Source organism: Bufo gargarizans, chromosome 8 (genome assembly GCF_014858855.1).
Source record: "Bufo gargarizans isolate SCDJY-AF-19 chromosome 8, ASM1485885v1, whole genome shotgun sequence".
Lineage (NCBI taxonomy): Eukaryota > Metazoa > Chordata > Amphibia > Anura > Bufonidae > Bufo > Bufo gargarizans.
Genome location: NC_058087.1, coordinates 74,104,395 through 74,121,747, shown reverse-complemented (window position 1 = coordinate 74,121,747; position 17,353 = coordinate 74,104,395). Strand labels below are relative to the sequence as shown.

The 17,353-nt window shown below is 47.7% G+C and overlaps 1 protein-coding gene across 1 annotated transcript; it reads right to left on the bottom strand.

The window, feature by feature from the left end:
• Positions 1 to 7,367: 7,367 nt before the first annotated feature.
• FZD7 (frizzled class receptor 7) lies at positions 7,368 to 11,171 on the bottom strand. The gene has a single exon (XM_044303518.1). It carries the CDS (start codon positions 10,914 to 10,916, stop codon positions 9,246 to 9,248), a length of 1,671 nt encoding a protein of 556 aa, XP_044159453.1. The 5' UTR covers positions 10,917 to 11,171; the 3' UTR covers positions 7,368 to 9,245.
• Between the last annotated feature and the right edge of the window lie 6,182 nt (positions 11,172 to 17,353).

The window sequence follows — 17,353 nt, the reverse complement described above, 5'->3', positions numbered from 1 at the left end:
TTTTAGCCTCTGTTCTGCGTCCGCTTACCCTGCCTATCAGAGCGAATCCCCACAGAAATGAATAGGTCAGTGTGCTAGCTGCAAGAAATACAGATAGAACATGGATGAAATATGGTCATGTGCATTTAGGTCTAGGCCCCATTCACATGAACGTATCCGTTTTGCGGTCCACAAATCGCAGATCTGCAAAATACAGATTTGGTCCATGTTGCACCTCTATTTTTTGCAGACCCATTCATTTTAATGGGTCGACGGTCCGCATTTTGAGAACAAGTGTTAAACATGTTCTATCTTTTTGAGGAACGGATATACGGATGCAGAAAGCACATGGATCATCCGTGTGCTTGCTGCATCCGTATGTCCACCCTGTAAAAAAAAAAGATATACTATGAAATGCAGACCACTGACCACAGACTACTATGAAATGCAGACCACAGTAAAATGTGGAAAGCACACAAACCGCATCTGTAGATTTTGTGGATCCCTGATTTACACATCGCAAAACGGATGCAGTCATGTGCATGAGGCCTTATGGAGAGCCTTGCACCTCTTCCATATTTTGGATCCACTCCTGATTTTGCCTTACAGACGGCAAATACTGACCGAAATACTGTCATGTGAAAAGTGGGCTAAGTTTACCAAGAGTAAGAAACGTTTTCCTGTAATAACACACAGAGGAGCCGCATACAATACATTCCTGCTGGTTACAGTCATTACGCTTGTGCGCTCATTAATAACATTTTCTTACGGGAATCTGACTCCCTGCTCTCAATTAGCAGCCGACAATAAAGCATATTTTAAGTGTGTACGCAATTAAATAATTTTCCAGCTCCATCAAAGGGGAGAAATGATTCAAATAGATGAATGAGAAGAATTTCATTCAGACAATTATAAACCTTAAAGGGAGTGTCTCACTGCAGCAAGTGGCATTTATCATGTAGAGCAAGTTACTAATGTATTGTTATCCATATTGCTTCTGGTGCTGGCTAGATTCATTATCGTGTAGAGGAAGTTAATACAAGGCACTTACTAATGTATTGTGATTATCCATATTGCTTCTGGTGCTGGCTAGATTCATTTTTCCATCACATTATACACTGCTCGTTTCCACGATTACGACCACCCTGAAATCCTTCAGTGGTGGTCTTTCTTGCACACTATAAGAAAAAGCGCCGGCCTCTCTGGTGGCCGGGACCGCGGGATGCACATAGGTTGGTGCTTTTTCCTATAGTGTGCAAGCACGACCATAGCCGATGGTTTGCAGGGTGGTCGTAATCGTGGAAACAAGCAATGTATAATGTGATGGAAAAATGAATCCAACCAGCAAAGGAGGCAATATGGACAATCACAATACATTAGTAAGTGCCTTGTATTAACTTCCTCTACATAATAAATGCCACTAAGGGTCCATTCACACGTCCGTGTGTGTTTTGCGGATCCGCAAAACACAGAAACTGGCAATGTGCGTTCCGCATTTTGCGGACCGCACATCGCCAGCACTAGTAGAATATGCCTATTATTGTACGCTATTTTTTTCAGGATCGGAATTGCAGACCTGGAAGTTCCGGATCCTGGCCGCACGGAAGAAATGAATGGGTCCGCAATTCCGTTCCGCAAAATGCGGAACGGAATTGCGGATGTGTGAATGGAGCCTTACTGAAGTGAGACAACCCTTTAACATTTTACAGTCTGGTATAAGTTTGTGTTCATTATAAATGGTATATGAAACCCTATGGGAGGCCGTGGTGTTCAGTCATAAGCGGTCACCTGCACGGTCTTTTCTCATTACGCTATCATGTCCTATGCTGTCAGCCCCACTGGCTTGTCCCAAGTTACCGTAATGTCTGCCCCATTTAGGCTTTGAGCATGCTACGTTTGGGCCTGCCATTAGAGCTATAGGTTGTGGCCTGCGTCACCCATTGACTCTTATTGCAAAAAAAGTATACCCAATGCAGCATCAATTTTTTTGCGGCAGCCCACTGAACTGAAAAGTGCATTCAGTTGGGCTTTCTTACAGATGTAGCTAGCATTAACTTGACAGTAAAAAGTTGCACAGTGGCAGCAAACGTTAAATGGGCACTTAAAATAAAATCAATAAAAGGCATTCAAACAGTTAAGGTTTGCTGCAGCTGTGCATTTAACACATTAGGTGTCAAGTTAACAATTACTACATCTGTATATGTTTGGGGGGGGGGAGTATACCTGCTGACAGAGGCTGAAAGGACACTCTCTTGGCCTGCACAAGGTGATGAGTTCTATACAACAGCATAGGGCTCAGATGCAGTCGGGGCAGAGCGCTGCTCAGCACAGGTACCTCCTGGGTGGACCTTTCTGCAGATCACAGTTAGCGTTGAGTGAAGCAAAGCATTCTAAGCAGAATTTGGTCCGAAGTTTTGGGAAACTTATATTGGCAACTAACCAAAAATTCCTTGCGCTTTGTGCTAACCAATAATTTTTTCCTGAAATAGCAGCCGCACGTGTTAGAAAGTGAACGTAGGAAGCCCAGGAACATGAGATCACCCATAATGCTGTGCAGCCAACCAATCCGCAGGTAGCCATCCCCTGTGATGTCACAGCCCTAGAAAACCCTCATCCTGCACGGTCTCCACCATTGGCCTGAGAGCTGAGCATAGAGAGAGACGAGACAAGCGCTCATGCACTAGGGACAGTGTGGCTGAAAATGATTAATAGAAGAATATTGGAGATGGAGAGTGCAGGGAGAGATGCCAGTACTGCTCCTGAGATCCAGCGCTGTTCCTGCCACACTGCGCTGTGAAAGCGTGTTACAGAACGCACCTACATTTACGCTGTGCGCACGTCTGAGCACAGTGCAGCAAAAGACCAGGGAGCAGTCAGTAATGACCGCACAATTAGTGCTGTATTCACCGCTCCTTGGTCCTAATCAACTAATGAGTGCTTCCACAATGAAAGCACTCAATAGTATTCACCCTATACGATGTACTGACGTTTCATCCCCACGTTTGGGGGGGGGGGGGGGGAGGAAAGTGCATCTTATAGGGCAAAAAAGACAGTAATTAAAAATTTTATATAGCCAATGAGCTATTCAATAAAATGTATCTGTATAGCGCCACCTGCTGTTCTTTTCCCTTATTTCTCCATCCACCTCACTGAGGTGGTCACATGCACTCAGTTTAAATGTTCATCTGCCACCAGCCATATCTTCCATTAGAAGCTGTGGCAGTTACAGGGTAAGGCCTAGTTCACACGATCGTTTTTTTTTTTTTGCGAGTGTACGGGCCGTTTTTTTGTGTTTCGCATTAAAAACGGAATGTACGCTGTATGCATTCCGTTTCCGTATTTCCGTTTCGTTGAAAGATAGAACATGTCCTATTATTGCCCGCAAATCAGGTTCCGTGGCTCCATTCAAGTCAATGGGTCTGCAAAAAAAACAAAAAACGGAACACATCCGTATGTCTTCCGTATCTGTTCGGTTTTTGCAGAACCATCTATTGATAATGGTATGCCCAGACCAATTTTTTCTGTGTAATTACTGTATATGCCATACTGAAAAACGGAACGGAAAAACAGAACGGAAACACAACAGAACTCAAAAATGGAACAACGGATCCGTGAAAAATGGACCGCAAAAAACTGTAAAAGCCATGCGTTAGCGTGAACTAGGCCTAAGAGCTACAGCAGAAAGGACTCACCCCTTAAGCTACAAGCCTGAGGACAATCTAGCAGAGAAATTGGATCAACGAATGTGGAGATCTCTGGATCCATGTGAGGTCCAGGGCTGGTTCTAGCGTTGTTAGAAAGAGATCGTCATGTGCTATATGATGTTTGATTTTCATTTTTTACATCAGTCGTGGCACAACCTCTAATAAATATGTGCCAAACATAACAGCAGAGAGTGTTTATATATACACTGCACATAAAGCGATGGGGAGGATAAGAACCGCACCGATATAACCCTCCGGGAACCCGACGCACGATCGGTGGAGATCTAATTTAAATGTAAAACATCTGTAGTTACAATCATGGAAACAATAACCTAATGAGGAACTTATACTTTTGGGTGGAGCTGCCTTTTAAGTGAAATGCCAACATTTATAAGAAGTGATCCTTCTACACATTGATGTGCATTATTTCACATTTACATTTTGGTTCTCCAAGCAACAATCAGGTTCCAGCGCGAGGCCTAATTCATAGCAGACAATGGACGAATACCGGGCGGGGGAGGCGTAGGGCGGAGTGCGCTCAGAAATGTTATCATGAGAACCAGATTGATACACTATGGGCCTCATTTATCAAAACGGTTTGCACGAAAACTGGAATGGTGCCCGCTGCAATTAGAGGAAGTGGTTGCTACGGGCAACAAGAACACAGTTTATAAACAAAGCCACATTTTAAGTATTTTTCAAAAATGTATTTCCCATAATGATGGGACCAGTAATGTGTACACCAGGAGCATGATGGGAGGTACAAGCCTGTATGTGGACAATGGCTTGTCATACAGCAGTCTGTTTTCCCATCAGACATGTATATCTCAGCAAAGGATGAGGCAATAACGTATTTTTCGTTTTATTGTAACACTCACTTGAGTATTGTGTGAAAATCGCAGCATGTTTTATATTCTGCGTTTTTAACGCAACGCTGGCCCCATAGAAGTGAATGGGGCTGTGTAAATATCGCAAGCAAGTGGGTGGTTGCTAAGAGATGTTGTTTGAAAACATTCCGTTTTCTATCACGCATGTGAAAAACGCATCAATGCGCATTTCGCCCGCGCGATAAAAACTGAACTACGCAATTTCAGGCAAAACTGAATGAACTTGCTTGCAAAATTGCGCATTTTTCACTGAACGCATCTGGACCTAGTACGCTCATCTGCAAGGATCCTTAGAACACCCGCACACATTGTGGAACACGGGCATTGTTTGGATCCCTGTGCAGAAAATCTGCAGCACAGTACAGTACCAGCGAAGTGGATGAGATTACACAAATTCCGTACACTTTGCAGGTTTATTTCTGTGCAGGATTTGACCTGCCGTTAGGATTTACAAATCTGCAGCATGTCAATTAGGTTTTAGCTCTGGATTTCACCCTTTTCCAATGAAGGGTGAGATCTGCAGCAAAATCGCATCAAATCTGCTGTTTTTGGGGAAGATATGGTGCAGAAACACACGGAAATTTGTGCGGATCTTATGTGCGTTCACCTGCCCTGCGTGCAGGCGGCCATGTCCACTGTGGGAGAGCGATTTCCTGTTATGGACACTGCTCCTGTGATTACAAGGATCCATAATGCCGCGCTTCTCTGACCGTCCTCCACTGTAATGATTTGTACTGGCGGCATTATGCAGGTACAGTCCAGTACAGCCGCAGTCAGGCAGGGACGCATTGCAGGATAAATTATAAAGCTCTGCTCTCATGGCACAGGAGCGGTATTCATTTACGGGAAATTACGCTCCCACAAGGAGCCCGTTTCCCGCAGTGGAAAAGCTCGTCTGAAATCAGCTTTTAAACAGGGCAATTATCGAGAATGGGCGCTCATACGAACAGCCATCCCCAATAATTGTTCCAATCCTCAGCCTCTGTTAAAGGGCCCTAAGGGATCCACCCATGCTGCCACTAATCCTAAATATGCAGACTGGTTAAAAGGGGCAGCCGCATTATAACAACTTATCCTCTATCCACAGGATAGGGGCTAATGGGGTCATTTATCAAGCTGGTATAAAGTAGAACTGGCTTTGTTGCCCATAGCAACCAACCAGATTCCATCTTTCATTTTGGACAGCTCTTTTGGAAAATAAAAGGTGGAATGTGATTGATTGGTTGCTATGGGCAACTAAGCCGATTCTTACTTTACACCCAATGACCCCATAAATGTCTGATCACTATGGGTCTAACCCCACTAGAAAGTGTTTCCCCATCTAAATGGAGTGGCAGTCAGGCATGCTATTCCATTCAAATGAAGGAACATGAACCCGACAGTCACTTTCCCCTATTCTATGGATACGGTATAAGTTATTATGAGATAACAACCCCACGTTCAGGGTGGTGGACCTCTGCATTGAACGCCCGGTTAGAAGCCTCCTGTGCAGACTGAATCTGAAATGCCAAAGTAGTTCAGCATGCAACCGTATGTCCATGACTGAAACTCAGTCCCATTATAGTCGATGGAGTCCATCGGGTGCCACTGGCTTTTGTCATACAACATGGAGATAGCGGGTCATTTATGATCCAAAAACACCAATATTAGGCGTATTCCTGGTGCAGATTGTGGTGCAACAGTTAGTTGCACCTCAATCCTTGACTTTGCCCGGCACACAAAAGGGTCTTAAAAAAATAAATAAAAATATGTGGGCGTGAATGGGCAGACAGGCCCGTCTCATTCATCATTTTCTACACCTGTTTTAGGGCTTGTTCACACGACCCCTCCGTGCCCGTGCCGTGGACGCAAATTGCGGTCCGCAATGCACGGGCACCAAATGTGGGCCAGCCGCATGCGGATCGCGGACCCATTCACTTGAATGGGTCCGCAATCCGTCCATTCCACAAAAAGATAGAACTTGCTCTCTCTTTTTGCGGTGCGGAGGCACGTGTCCCCAGGAAGCACTCCGTAGTGCTTCAGCAGGGGTTCTGTTCCATATCGCATCTCTAGATTTGCGGACCCATTCAAGTCAATGGGTCCGCACGCGGAATGCACCGTGTATTGCGGACTGCAATAGGGCAACGGCCGTGTGAATGAGCCCTCAGGGGTAGAAAATGGTCTAAATGTAAGCCAGCAAGGATGCACCAAAGTTATGTAGAGGGCACCGCCAGATATAGGGGTTATTAATAGCTGCATCTAAAACGCCCGTCTTAATAAATGACCCCCATTATTTCCAATTGTCTACCCCAGGCTAACAGATTGGTTACATGTATATATTAGAGAGCACAACTAACCCTTCACGTAAGGCGCAGGGGGGGGGGGGGGGGTTCTCAGATCAGGAACATCCGTGTGCTTGCATCACGTGGGGTACAAATCCATAAAAGTTCTATAGAATCGGTGCTCCACGTGCTGAAAAAGCAGAGCGGAGCCGATGCAATCGGAAGGTGAAGACTGCTGGGAGAAGGGCCTTACATCCTCTGTCAGGCTTTAGACAACGACTCTGCAGGGTATACATAAAATATATGCCCACCGCTGCGGTCATCACGCTGCCTGGTCCCCTGCTGTAGCCATGACGTCCTGACGTAGGGACATAGCTGTGGCCAGATGATCACTGCTGCAGAGAAAGTTGGGGGAGCGGGCACCACCTGGGCGGTTGTGAGGTGAATGTACACCGTGACAATTTTGTAAAGGTATTTACCACGTTTCACTTTTTATAGTTGGACAAACCATAACTCGCCATTAAGAAGCCAAATAGTTACCTAAAAAGTAGGTTTTATTTAGTGTTCTGTACATGAGATAAGAGTGAGGCGTAGAAATGTATAAATACATATATATCTTCGTACAAAAAAATAAAAAAAGGTAGTTATTTACAAAAAAAATATATAACAATGTCTTCATCTGTCCATAGCGCGACGTGCACATTACAAAATTCACCTCGGAAATAAGTATCTGACTGTCAAAATACACGTTATGCAGCATCGGTTCTATTTCCTGGGCGTAGAAAAATAAACGGACATTTCATCTGGGGTGGGAAATGAGAATATACAGGAAAATAACAAAAAGCTGCCTAAGCCGTTTGTTCTAAATCCTTCCCTAGAAGAAGTGTGTGTGACCAGTGGACGTAGCAGGATCCAGGCGGTCTACACAAGGGGAGACCTGCTTCACCTTTAACCTCTGGGGCGACCCATAAAAAAAAAGGGTGAAGTGTTCACCATTGCTTTGTTAGTTAGTGCTGTAAGACCATTTAAAAAGGCAGAACACTTTACAATCCCAAATATCGCAAGCCCAAACTCTTAGCCCCCCCGCCTTATGGGTGGCAGCGGAATCCGGGCCATTTGGCACTGGTCTACAAAGGAAATGTTTTAACCTCATTTGCAGCTGGAGAAGATAGCAGAGCCCTGCAAGAGGAATGTGTTGCTGGCCCAGATGCAAGACCTTTTAACCACTTCCCTCCTGATCTGCCAAAACACTTGCTTACCCAACAAGGGTTAATACTAGCTAGCTAATGAACCTATTAAAATTCATGGGCAAGAAAATTAAAAAAAGAACCTGCGGCTCTTGCACTTAAAATCCCCCTTCCCCAAATTAAAAGCAAACAGATAATGGAGGCAAGATACCAATACAGGACATCACAGTAGGAGAGGCTCCACCAAAAGGTGCTGTTTGCCCAGCTGCCGGGGGAGGTGACACTCCACTTACTGGAACTTTAATTAGCCGGGATACTGGGGGACACAAGGCCTGATCTGCTGGGTAAACATGGCCTCCCCTCCGCCAGCTGAGCAAATGCAACCATGTCTCCAGTACAAGCGGTGCACAGCTGTGCTCTGCAACCTGGGGCCCTAGTCAACTACAGCTCCCAGCATGCTCTGGCAAGCGCAGGCCATGCTGGGAGTTGTCCTTACCACTGGGAGAGCCACAAGTTGCAGACCACTGCTGCATGCAAAGGCATCTAACAACCAACTCCACAAAGTAACGATAAGACCTCATGCACACAATCGTATCCGTTTTGCGGTCTGCAAGTTACGGATCCACAAAATACAGATACAGTCCTTGTGCTGTCCCCATTTCTTTGCAGACCCATAGGTCCATGGTCCACATATTGTACCTTTTTCATAGTGGACATATGGATGCAGAAAACACAAGGACAACCCGTGGGCTTTCTGCATCCATATGTCCATTACACAAAGAGATAAAACATGTCCTATACTTGGACCACGGACCCACTGAAGTCAATAGGGCCACACAAAAAAAATGGATGCAGACACCTGTATTTTGCAGGCCACAAAATACATACAATTATGGACAGGAGGCCTAAAAAGTTTCAAGCTGCTGTATCAACCATAGATGTAGTGATCCTGGAGGGGTGGGGGGGGGGGGGACCTTCTCACAACATTACAGTCAATCCTGAAACAGATAACAGGGAGCAATAGACAGTAAGCAGCACAGCAAGGTAGGTAGGTTCTGGTCTGTGTCCCTGCAGGTCATCACAGGGTAGAACGATGTGCATAGTCCAGCTGCAATCAAGTTATTATAACTTATAATGGTCCAGCACAGTCCACATGGGATGAAGACCTGGAGGCCATCAGGTCAACAGTCAGAGGCAGTCATGGATGCACAGGGGGAAGGGGGTTCCTCATACCGCCGTCTCCCCTTTGCCTCCACCATTGCTGAGTCTATGGTAGAACTTGCGCCAGGACTGCAGGGTCTTCCCGGACCAGATCCAGAAGCTGGAGGTGATCCCCACGATCATGGTCATTAGGTACTTGATCATGAAGACGGTGAAGTCTGGGCTCATGGGGGAGAAGTGCTGGTTGGGGCAAGGGATGGCGAAGCTCTTACACGTCTGCATGAGCCACGTCTTCTCCCACGTCTCCCGGAACGCCTGCTCGTAGAAGTAGCAGGCCAGCACAATGGTGGCGGGCACGGTGTAGAGCACACTGAACACCCCGATGCGTACCATCAACTTCTCCAGCTTCTCTGTCTTTGTGCCGTCGTGCTTCATGATGGTGCGGATGCGGAAGAGGGACACAAAGCCGGCCAGCAGGAAGGAGGTGCCGATGAACAGGTAGACGAAGAGCGGTGCCAAAACAAAGCCGCGGAGGGACTGCACGCTGCTGGTGCCCACGTAGCACACGCCGCTCAGGAGGTCGCCGTCCACCTTGCCCATGGCCAGGATGGTGATGGTCTTGACGGCAGGTACAGCCCAGGCTGCCAGGTGGAAGTACTGAGAGTGGGCTTCGATGGCTTCATGGCCCCATTTCATGCCAGCGGCCAGGAACCAGGTAAGGGACAGGATGACCCACCAGATGGAGCTGGCCATGCCAAAGAAGTAGAGGATCATGAAGAGGATGGTGCAGCCCTCCTTCTTGGTGCCCTGCGCCACCGTGCGGTAAGTGTCCTCCGAGAAGCGCTCCAGGCACACGGCGCGTTCCTCAAGCAGGAAGCCCGCTGCATAAGCCACCGCCACCATGAAGTAGCAGCCGGACAGGAAGATGATGGGCCGCTCCGGGTAGCTGAAGCGCCGCATGTCCACCAGGTAGGTGAGCACGGTGAAGAGGGTAGAGATGCCGCACAGGATGGCCCAGATGCCCACCCAGAGCCGGGCGAAGCGCACCTCCTCCTCCTTGAAGTACATCAGGCCGTTGGATTTGCTGGGCTCGCAGGGGGCGCCGCAGTCCTTCTCGCCCAGGAAGCGGTAGCCCAGGTACGGGGGCACCTTCAGCTGGCGGGGGCAGGAGAAGTCCCGGTGCGGGCTGTGCGGCTGGAAGGTGATCATGTCCGGCAGGTACGGGGTGGGGTTGGCGGTGGGGCCGGCCGGAGAGTCCGAGGTGTTCTGCCCCACGCAGATCTCGCCCGCCCCGTGCACCGGGAAGTTCTCGCAGCGCAGCCTCTCCGGCCACTGGAAGCCGAACTTGTTCATCAGGGCCTCGCAGCCTTGTCTCGCCCGTTCACACAGCGAGCGGCACGGCGGGATGGCGTTCTCCAGCACCGTGCACACCGGGGCGTACATGGAGCACAGGAAGAAGCGCAGCTCCGGCGAGCACTGCACCTTCACCAGCGGGTAGAACTGGTGCACCTCCAGCCCGGCGTCCTCCTGGTTGGTGTGGCCCAGCAGATTCGGCATGATGGTCTGGTTGTAGGCGATGTCCGTGCACAGGGGGATGGAGATGGGCTGGCAGAAGCCGTGGTCAGGGGCAGATATGCCCTTCTCTCCATTGTACGGCTGGGCGGCTGAGCCGGGAGGGAGGGGGACCCCGAGCAGCAGCAGGCTGAGCGCACCCAGCAGGCGCCCCGCACTCCTCATCGTGGACGATCCCGGGCAGCAAGTGGTTGTGATGCGCGACTCCTTGCAGAAGGAGGCGCTAGAGGGCAGGGAGCAATCAGAGTAAATCCACAAGTGCGCTGAAGAATAGCTCCACGCGGGCGGCTTGTAGTCCACAAACAGTCCCGGCAAGTAACAATCACTGCGGTCTATGGCAGGGTCCGTCTCCAGAGCGCACTCTCCTCGCCGAACATAACTCACTCCACTGCCGCGACCAGCGCCGCTCTCCTTATAAGAAGGCGTGCTCTACAACAAGGAAAGGGGCGGGGCCTCCGCCAAACTCCACGTCGCCGCCCACTACGCGAATCAGCATGCTGGACCCCCATTCACAAACCCGTGGCAGACTGAAAGTGGGCGTGGTGTCGTGATGGGGCGTCCGCCAATGGGCGCTTTTGTTTTTCTTCCCAGAGCCCGTCCTCATTGGATGGGGCTGGGGGGGGGGGGGGATTGTTGGGAGCTGAACAAAGCGGGGGGCGCCCATGGAGGGGGCGGCGGAGGGCGAGGCCGGGTGTAGTGAAACTCGGGGGGGGGGGGAAGTGAGAGGAAATGGGAACGGCTTCTAAAAAGTTCTGAAAACGAGTAGAAAATGCTTTATATTCTGTATGTAGCTCCACAACTCCTGTACCTCAGGGGCCACAAAACTACTGTACCTCAGGGACCACATAACTACTGTACCTCAGGGACCACATAACTCCTGTACCTCAGGGGCCACATAACTCCTGTACCTCAGGGACCACATAACTCCTGTACCTCAGGGACCACATAACTCCTGTACCTCAGGGACCACATAACTCCTGTACCTCAGGGTCCACATAACTACTGTACCTCAGGGACCACATAACTCCTGTACCTCAGGGTCCACATAACTCCTGTACCTCAGGGACCACATAACTCCTGTACCTCAGGGTCCACATAACTACTGTACCTCAGGGACCACATAACTCCTGTACCTCAGGGTCCACATAACTACTGTACCTCAGGGACCACATAACTCCTGTACCTCAGGGGCCACATAACTCCTGTACCTCAGGGGCCACATAACTCCTGTACCTCAGGGGCCACATAACTCCTGTACCTCAGGGGCCACATAACTCCTGTACCTCAGGGGCCACATAACTCCTGTACCTCAGGGGCCACATAAGGATAGTTCACAGTGGAGCGCCCTCTCATGGCAGACATACCTAGAATTCAGCAGCCCGGTCTGTAGGGATAAGGCTACATGCACACGAACGTTGTTTGTTTCCGTGTCCTTTCCGTGTTTTTTGCAGATAGGATGCGGACGGTCGGACCTATTCATTTCAATGGGTCCGCAAAAAATGCGGACAGCACACCGCGTGCTGTCCACATAAGTATGTTCCTTCCGTAGCCCCCCCCCCCCCCCCCCCCCCACCAAAAATTAGAACATGTCCTATTCGTGTCTGTTTGAGGCATTATTACAATGGATCGGCAAACAAAAACCAGATGCCATCAGTTTTTTTTTTACGGATCCGCAATTTACGGACCGCAAAACACATACGGTTGTGTCTATGTAGCCTTTCAGTCACACAATGTTCTTTTGGCACAGATTTCGGCGCACATTCCTTGTTAAATAAAATAAACGCACCAAAAACACACAGATCTTTTCCATTGATTTCAGTGGTGAGTCCGCATGTGAATTCATATTGCGCCATTTTCCCTGCGTGCAGTTTTAAAAACCACAACGAGGAAAAAAAGAAGTGACCTGTCCATACGTGATGTGAATTCCACATGGAATCCCCATCCAGAGTTCCCATGGATAAAAAAGCACATCAAAAACACACCTGTAAAAAAAGTGTAATCTCAAAGCATATGCCGCATCCGTTTTTTCTTTTCAGCACTCAAAAAACTCAGTGTGAACATGTCCTAATAAGGACCGTAACAGACCTCATCCATGTGCAAACATTTCTGCGCGGAAATTGACCCACATTGAGGATTTTTAATGGTGTGGACAAATCTTCATGTAACTCATGTAGATCTTTCCACAGATTGGCTTACTTTTACACTCGCGTTTTGGGCGGATCCGTCATGGATCTGCAAAAACGGATCCGTTACAATAATACAACCACATGCATCCGTCATGAACGGATCCGTTTGTATTATCTGTAACATAGCCAAGACGGATCCGTCATGAACTCCATTGAAAGTCAATGTTCTATTGTGTCATAGAAAACGTTTGCTGCCCAAACCCCTGATGAAGCCAGATTACTGGTGAAACATGTTGGGGGCAGACTTAGGTTTTAGACGCTGATCTCTTAGGCCTCTTTCCCACGGGCGTGTGCGCCCCGTTGCCGTATTGCGGATCCGCAATACACGGGCGCCGTTCCATGGGCATTCCGCATCACGGATGCGGACCTATTCACTTCAATGAGTCCGCAAATCCGGAGATGCGGAATGGTGCGGAACGGAACCCTACAGAAGCACTACGGAGTGCTTCCGTGAGGTTTCATCCCATACTTCCGTTCCGCAAAAAGATAGATCATGTCCTATCTTTTTGCGGAACGGACGGATTGCGGACCCATTCAAGTGAATGGGTCCACAATCCGCTGCGGCTGCCCCACAGACTGTGCTCGGGCCGCAGCACGACCACGGGGCACACACGCCCGTGGCAAAGGGGCCTTATGGAAATGTGCTCTAAAGTGATAGGAAATATCCTCCTACACACAAATGTTTAAGACTGGATAGTGTGTGCTAGTGTGCACCACAATCAGAGTGGTGGTGTGGGGAAGTGCAATCACGCAGATATATGGCACCTAATGAGTATCAGCTAGTTTAACCCACAAAAATGTTGCTCACTTATAATAGTCTAATAGGTGTGTTTATACTATTTTAATCAATTTATTAAAAGTTATATTTTAATATCTGGGACAAGGGAGGATATTAGCTTGTAGCTATCTGATTGTCTATAGATAAGCGGCACCAGATGTGTCTGTCTGCTGCTTATCTCTGTCCCACCACGGCTATTCAGCCAAGACACACCGAGATCTCTAAGCATCTCCGTTTGTTTGAATAGGCAGCAGGTCGTATAAATGGCAATTAAAATGAGGTCACATTTGTAGAAGTAATCAACTTGTAAAAAGTGCATGTCTGGACGTGCGGCACAGAAGATTCAGCAGACGACAAAGCCATTGGACGGCACAATGACAGAAGATTGATGCTCCACAAATGGGATCAGGTCTAAATATTTGCCAATACCCATCCCTTAAGTGACTAGCGTCTGGTCTTTGAGACATAAGGGCAGAAGCAATGTTGTCATATATATGTAGGCTGCCTAGGCGTCTGCTTCTTTTTTATATTTGATTGAACTATAATTATAACTTTAGTCTGAATGCAGATTATAGCATTGCTATAAGACAAGAATGTATTAGACACATTAAGGCTTGTTCACATCTACATCAGAGGCTCCATAGGGGCCTCCATCACAGATTCCCTCAAAAAGTCCTGCATGGGGGACTTTTTTGTCCAGTAAAAAAGCTGGAAACCAAACGAAGCCTATTATAGACAATAGGGCAGGGATGGCCAACCCGAGGCTCTCCAGCTGTTGCAAAACTACAACTCCCAGCATGCCCAGACAGCCTACAGCTAGCAGCCTACAGCAGGGCATGGTGGGAGTTGTAGTTTTACAACAGCTGGAGAGCCGCAGTTTGGCCATGCTTGCAATATGGTCTGTTCTGGTTTGAACCCAGCCTTGGCGAGTACACGGTTAGGAGGTATACAGGTTCAGGGCCTCTTTCCCACGGGCGTGTGCGCCCCGTTGCCGTATTGCGGATCGCATTTGCGGATCTGCAATACACGGGCGTCGTTCCATGGGCATTCCGCATCACGGATGCGGACCTATTCACTTCAATGAGTCCGCAAATCCGGAGATGCGGAATGGTGCGGAACGGAACCCTACAGAAGCACTACGGAGTGCTTCCGTGAGGTTTCATCCCATACCGCATCTATTGCTACTACTGGGTAGTCTACAATGTGTTTATGTGATGTAGACTACAGAGTCAGACACTTGGTTGACCGGTGACGGGCCACAAGCAATATGATTTACTCACAACAAGAAGAAATCACAGCCGGCACTACTAATCGCGGTCCAATGTCAGCAACACTTCTCCTCCAGCAAACATGCAGTGAAATAGGTGGTGCTCGGCCAGAGTTAGCAGACCAATAATCGCATGAATAGATAGAAGGAAAAAGCGTCACTCACCGCATCTTCACAAATCGTAGCTTTATTACAGGTTGAAACACTGCAGATGCGGGTCACAATTGCAGCAAAATTTTGAATCTTGACGCTTTTTCCTTCTATCTATTCATGCAATATGATTTACTTATGGCTTTCAGTCTAGGAGACATCTTGTTAGGCCTCTTACACACGGGCGAGATTTCCGCGCGGGTGCAATGCGTGAGGTGAACACATTGCACCCGCACTGAAACCGGACCCATTCATTTCTATGGGGCTGTGCAGATGAGCAGTGATTGTCACGCATCACTTGTGCGTTGCGTGAAAATCGCAGCATGTTCTATTTTGTGCGTTTTTCACGCAACGCAGGCCCCATAGAAGTGAATAGGGCTGCGTGAAAATCGCAAGCAAGTACGGTTGCTAGGAGACGATCGGGATGGGGACCGGATCATTATTATTTTCCCTTATAACATAGTTAGCATTCTTAATACAGAATGCTTAGTAAAATAGGGGTGGAGGGGTTAAAAAAATATATAAAATAATTAAACTCACCTTAATCCACTTGTTCGCGCAGCCCGGCTTCTCTTCTTTCTTCAGGACCTGGGTAAAGGAATTTTGATGACATCACTGCGCTCATCACATGGTCCGTCACATGATCCATCACCGTGGTGATGGATCATGTGCTGGACCATGTGATGAGCGCAGTGATGTCATCAAAGGTTCTTTACCCAGGTCCTGAAGAAAGAAGAGAAGCCGGGCTGCGCGAACAAGTGGATTAAGGTGAGTTTAATTTTTTTTTTTTTAACCCCTCCAGCCCTATTTTACTAAGCATTCTGTATTAACAATGCTAACCATGTTATAAGGGAAAATAATTACATCTACACAACCTTGAACCCAAACCTAAACTTTAGTGAAGAAGTTCGGGTCTGGGTACCACATTCAGTTTTTTATCACGCGCGTGCAAAACGCATTGCACCCGCGTGATAAAAACTGAACAACGGAACGCAATCGCAGTCAAAACTGACTGAAATTGCGTACCTACTCACGCGGGTTTGCCGCAATGCACCCCCGGGAGCCAAAATGTGATGCCCATGTGAAAGAGGCCTTAGAATGTACAAAGGAATTGCAAATAGAATAACACCTTAAAGGGAACCTGTCACCGGGATTTTGTGTATAGAGCTGAGGACATGGGTTGCTAGATGGCCGCTAGCACATCCGCAATACCCAGTCCCCATAGCTCTGTGTGCTTTTATTGTGTAAAAAAAACTATTTGATAGATATGCAAATTAACCTGAGATGAGTCCTGTAAGTGAGATGAGTCAGGGACAGGACTCATCTCAGGTTAATTTGCATATGTATCAAATCGGTTTTTTTTTACACAATAAAAGCACACAGAGCTATGGGGACTGGGTATTGCGGATGTGCTAGCAGCCATCTAGCAACCCATGTCCTCAGCTCTATACCCAAAATCCCGGTGACAGGTTCCCTTTAAAGCTAGATTTACACAATCTGATATTCGGGCCGATTATCAGGAACGAACGTCCCTGCGAACGCTTATTTCTGATAATCTGCTTGTGTAAATGTAATGGCAGTCAGTTCCTCCTCCCAAACAGACTGCCGGAGTTCACAACATGTATGTGAACCCAGTTTATCAGGCAGATTATGGGATTGGATGTTTGTATGAACACTCATTCCTGATAATTGGCCTGTGCAAAGGTGCCGACGATCATTTAATGGACAACCAAACGCTCGTTCATCAAGTGAAATAACCGTTTATGCCACAAATTGTCAAACATTGACACCAAAATTGTCGATTCTGTGCAGCAATGTGCTGCCCTGAAACAATGACTCTGTATAGGGGAGTATGATTGGAGTAGTGATTGCTCGTCCTCATACAGTGGAGGTGATTGCTGCATGTAAGTGCAACTCTCACCTCCTTTAAAGAACAGGCAACGATCGAGATAAAACGGCTCCTTCCTGATCATTGCCTGTTCATTCTGTGCATGTAAACGCGCCATTACTTTGCCCATCCAAAGTGAAGCCGACTCATTGAGATCAAATACATTTCATTGAAATCACATTTTCTAAATTTTTCTGTACAAACGACATAAAGAATAACATTCAGACCAATGTTAGTGCGAGCAGTCTTTGATTTCTGAACTGTGGATTTGGTAAAGGTGCATAGGTATGTACATAGGAAGAACACAGATCTTGTCTTCATTTGGATGTTCTG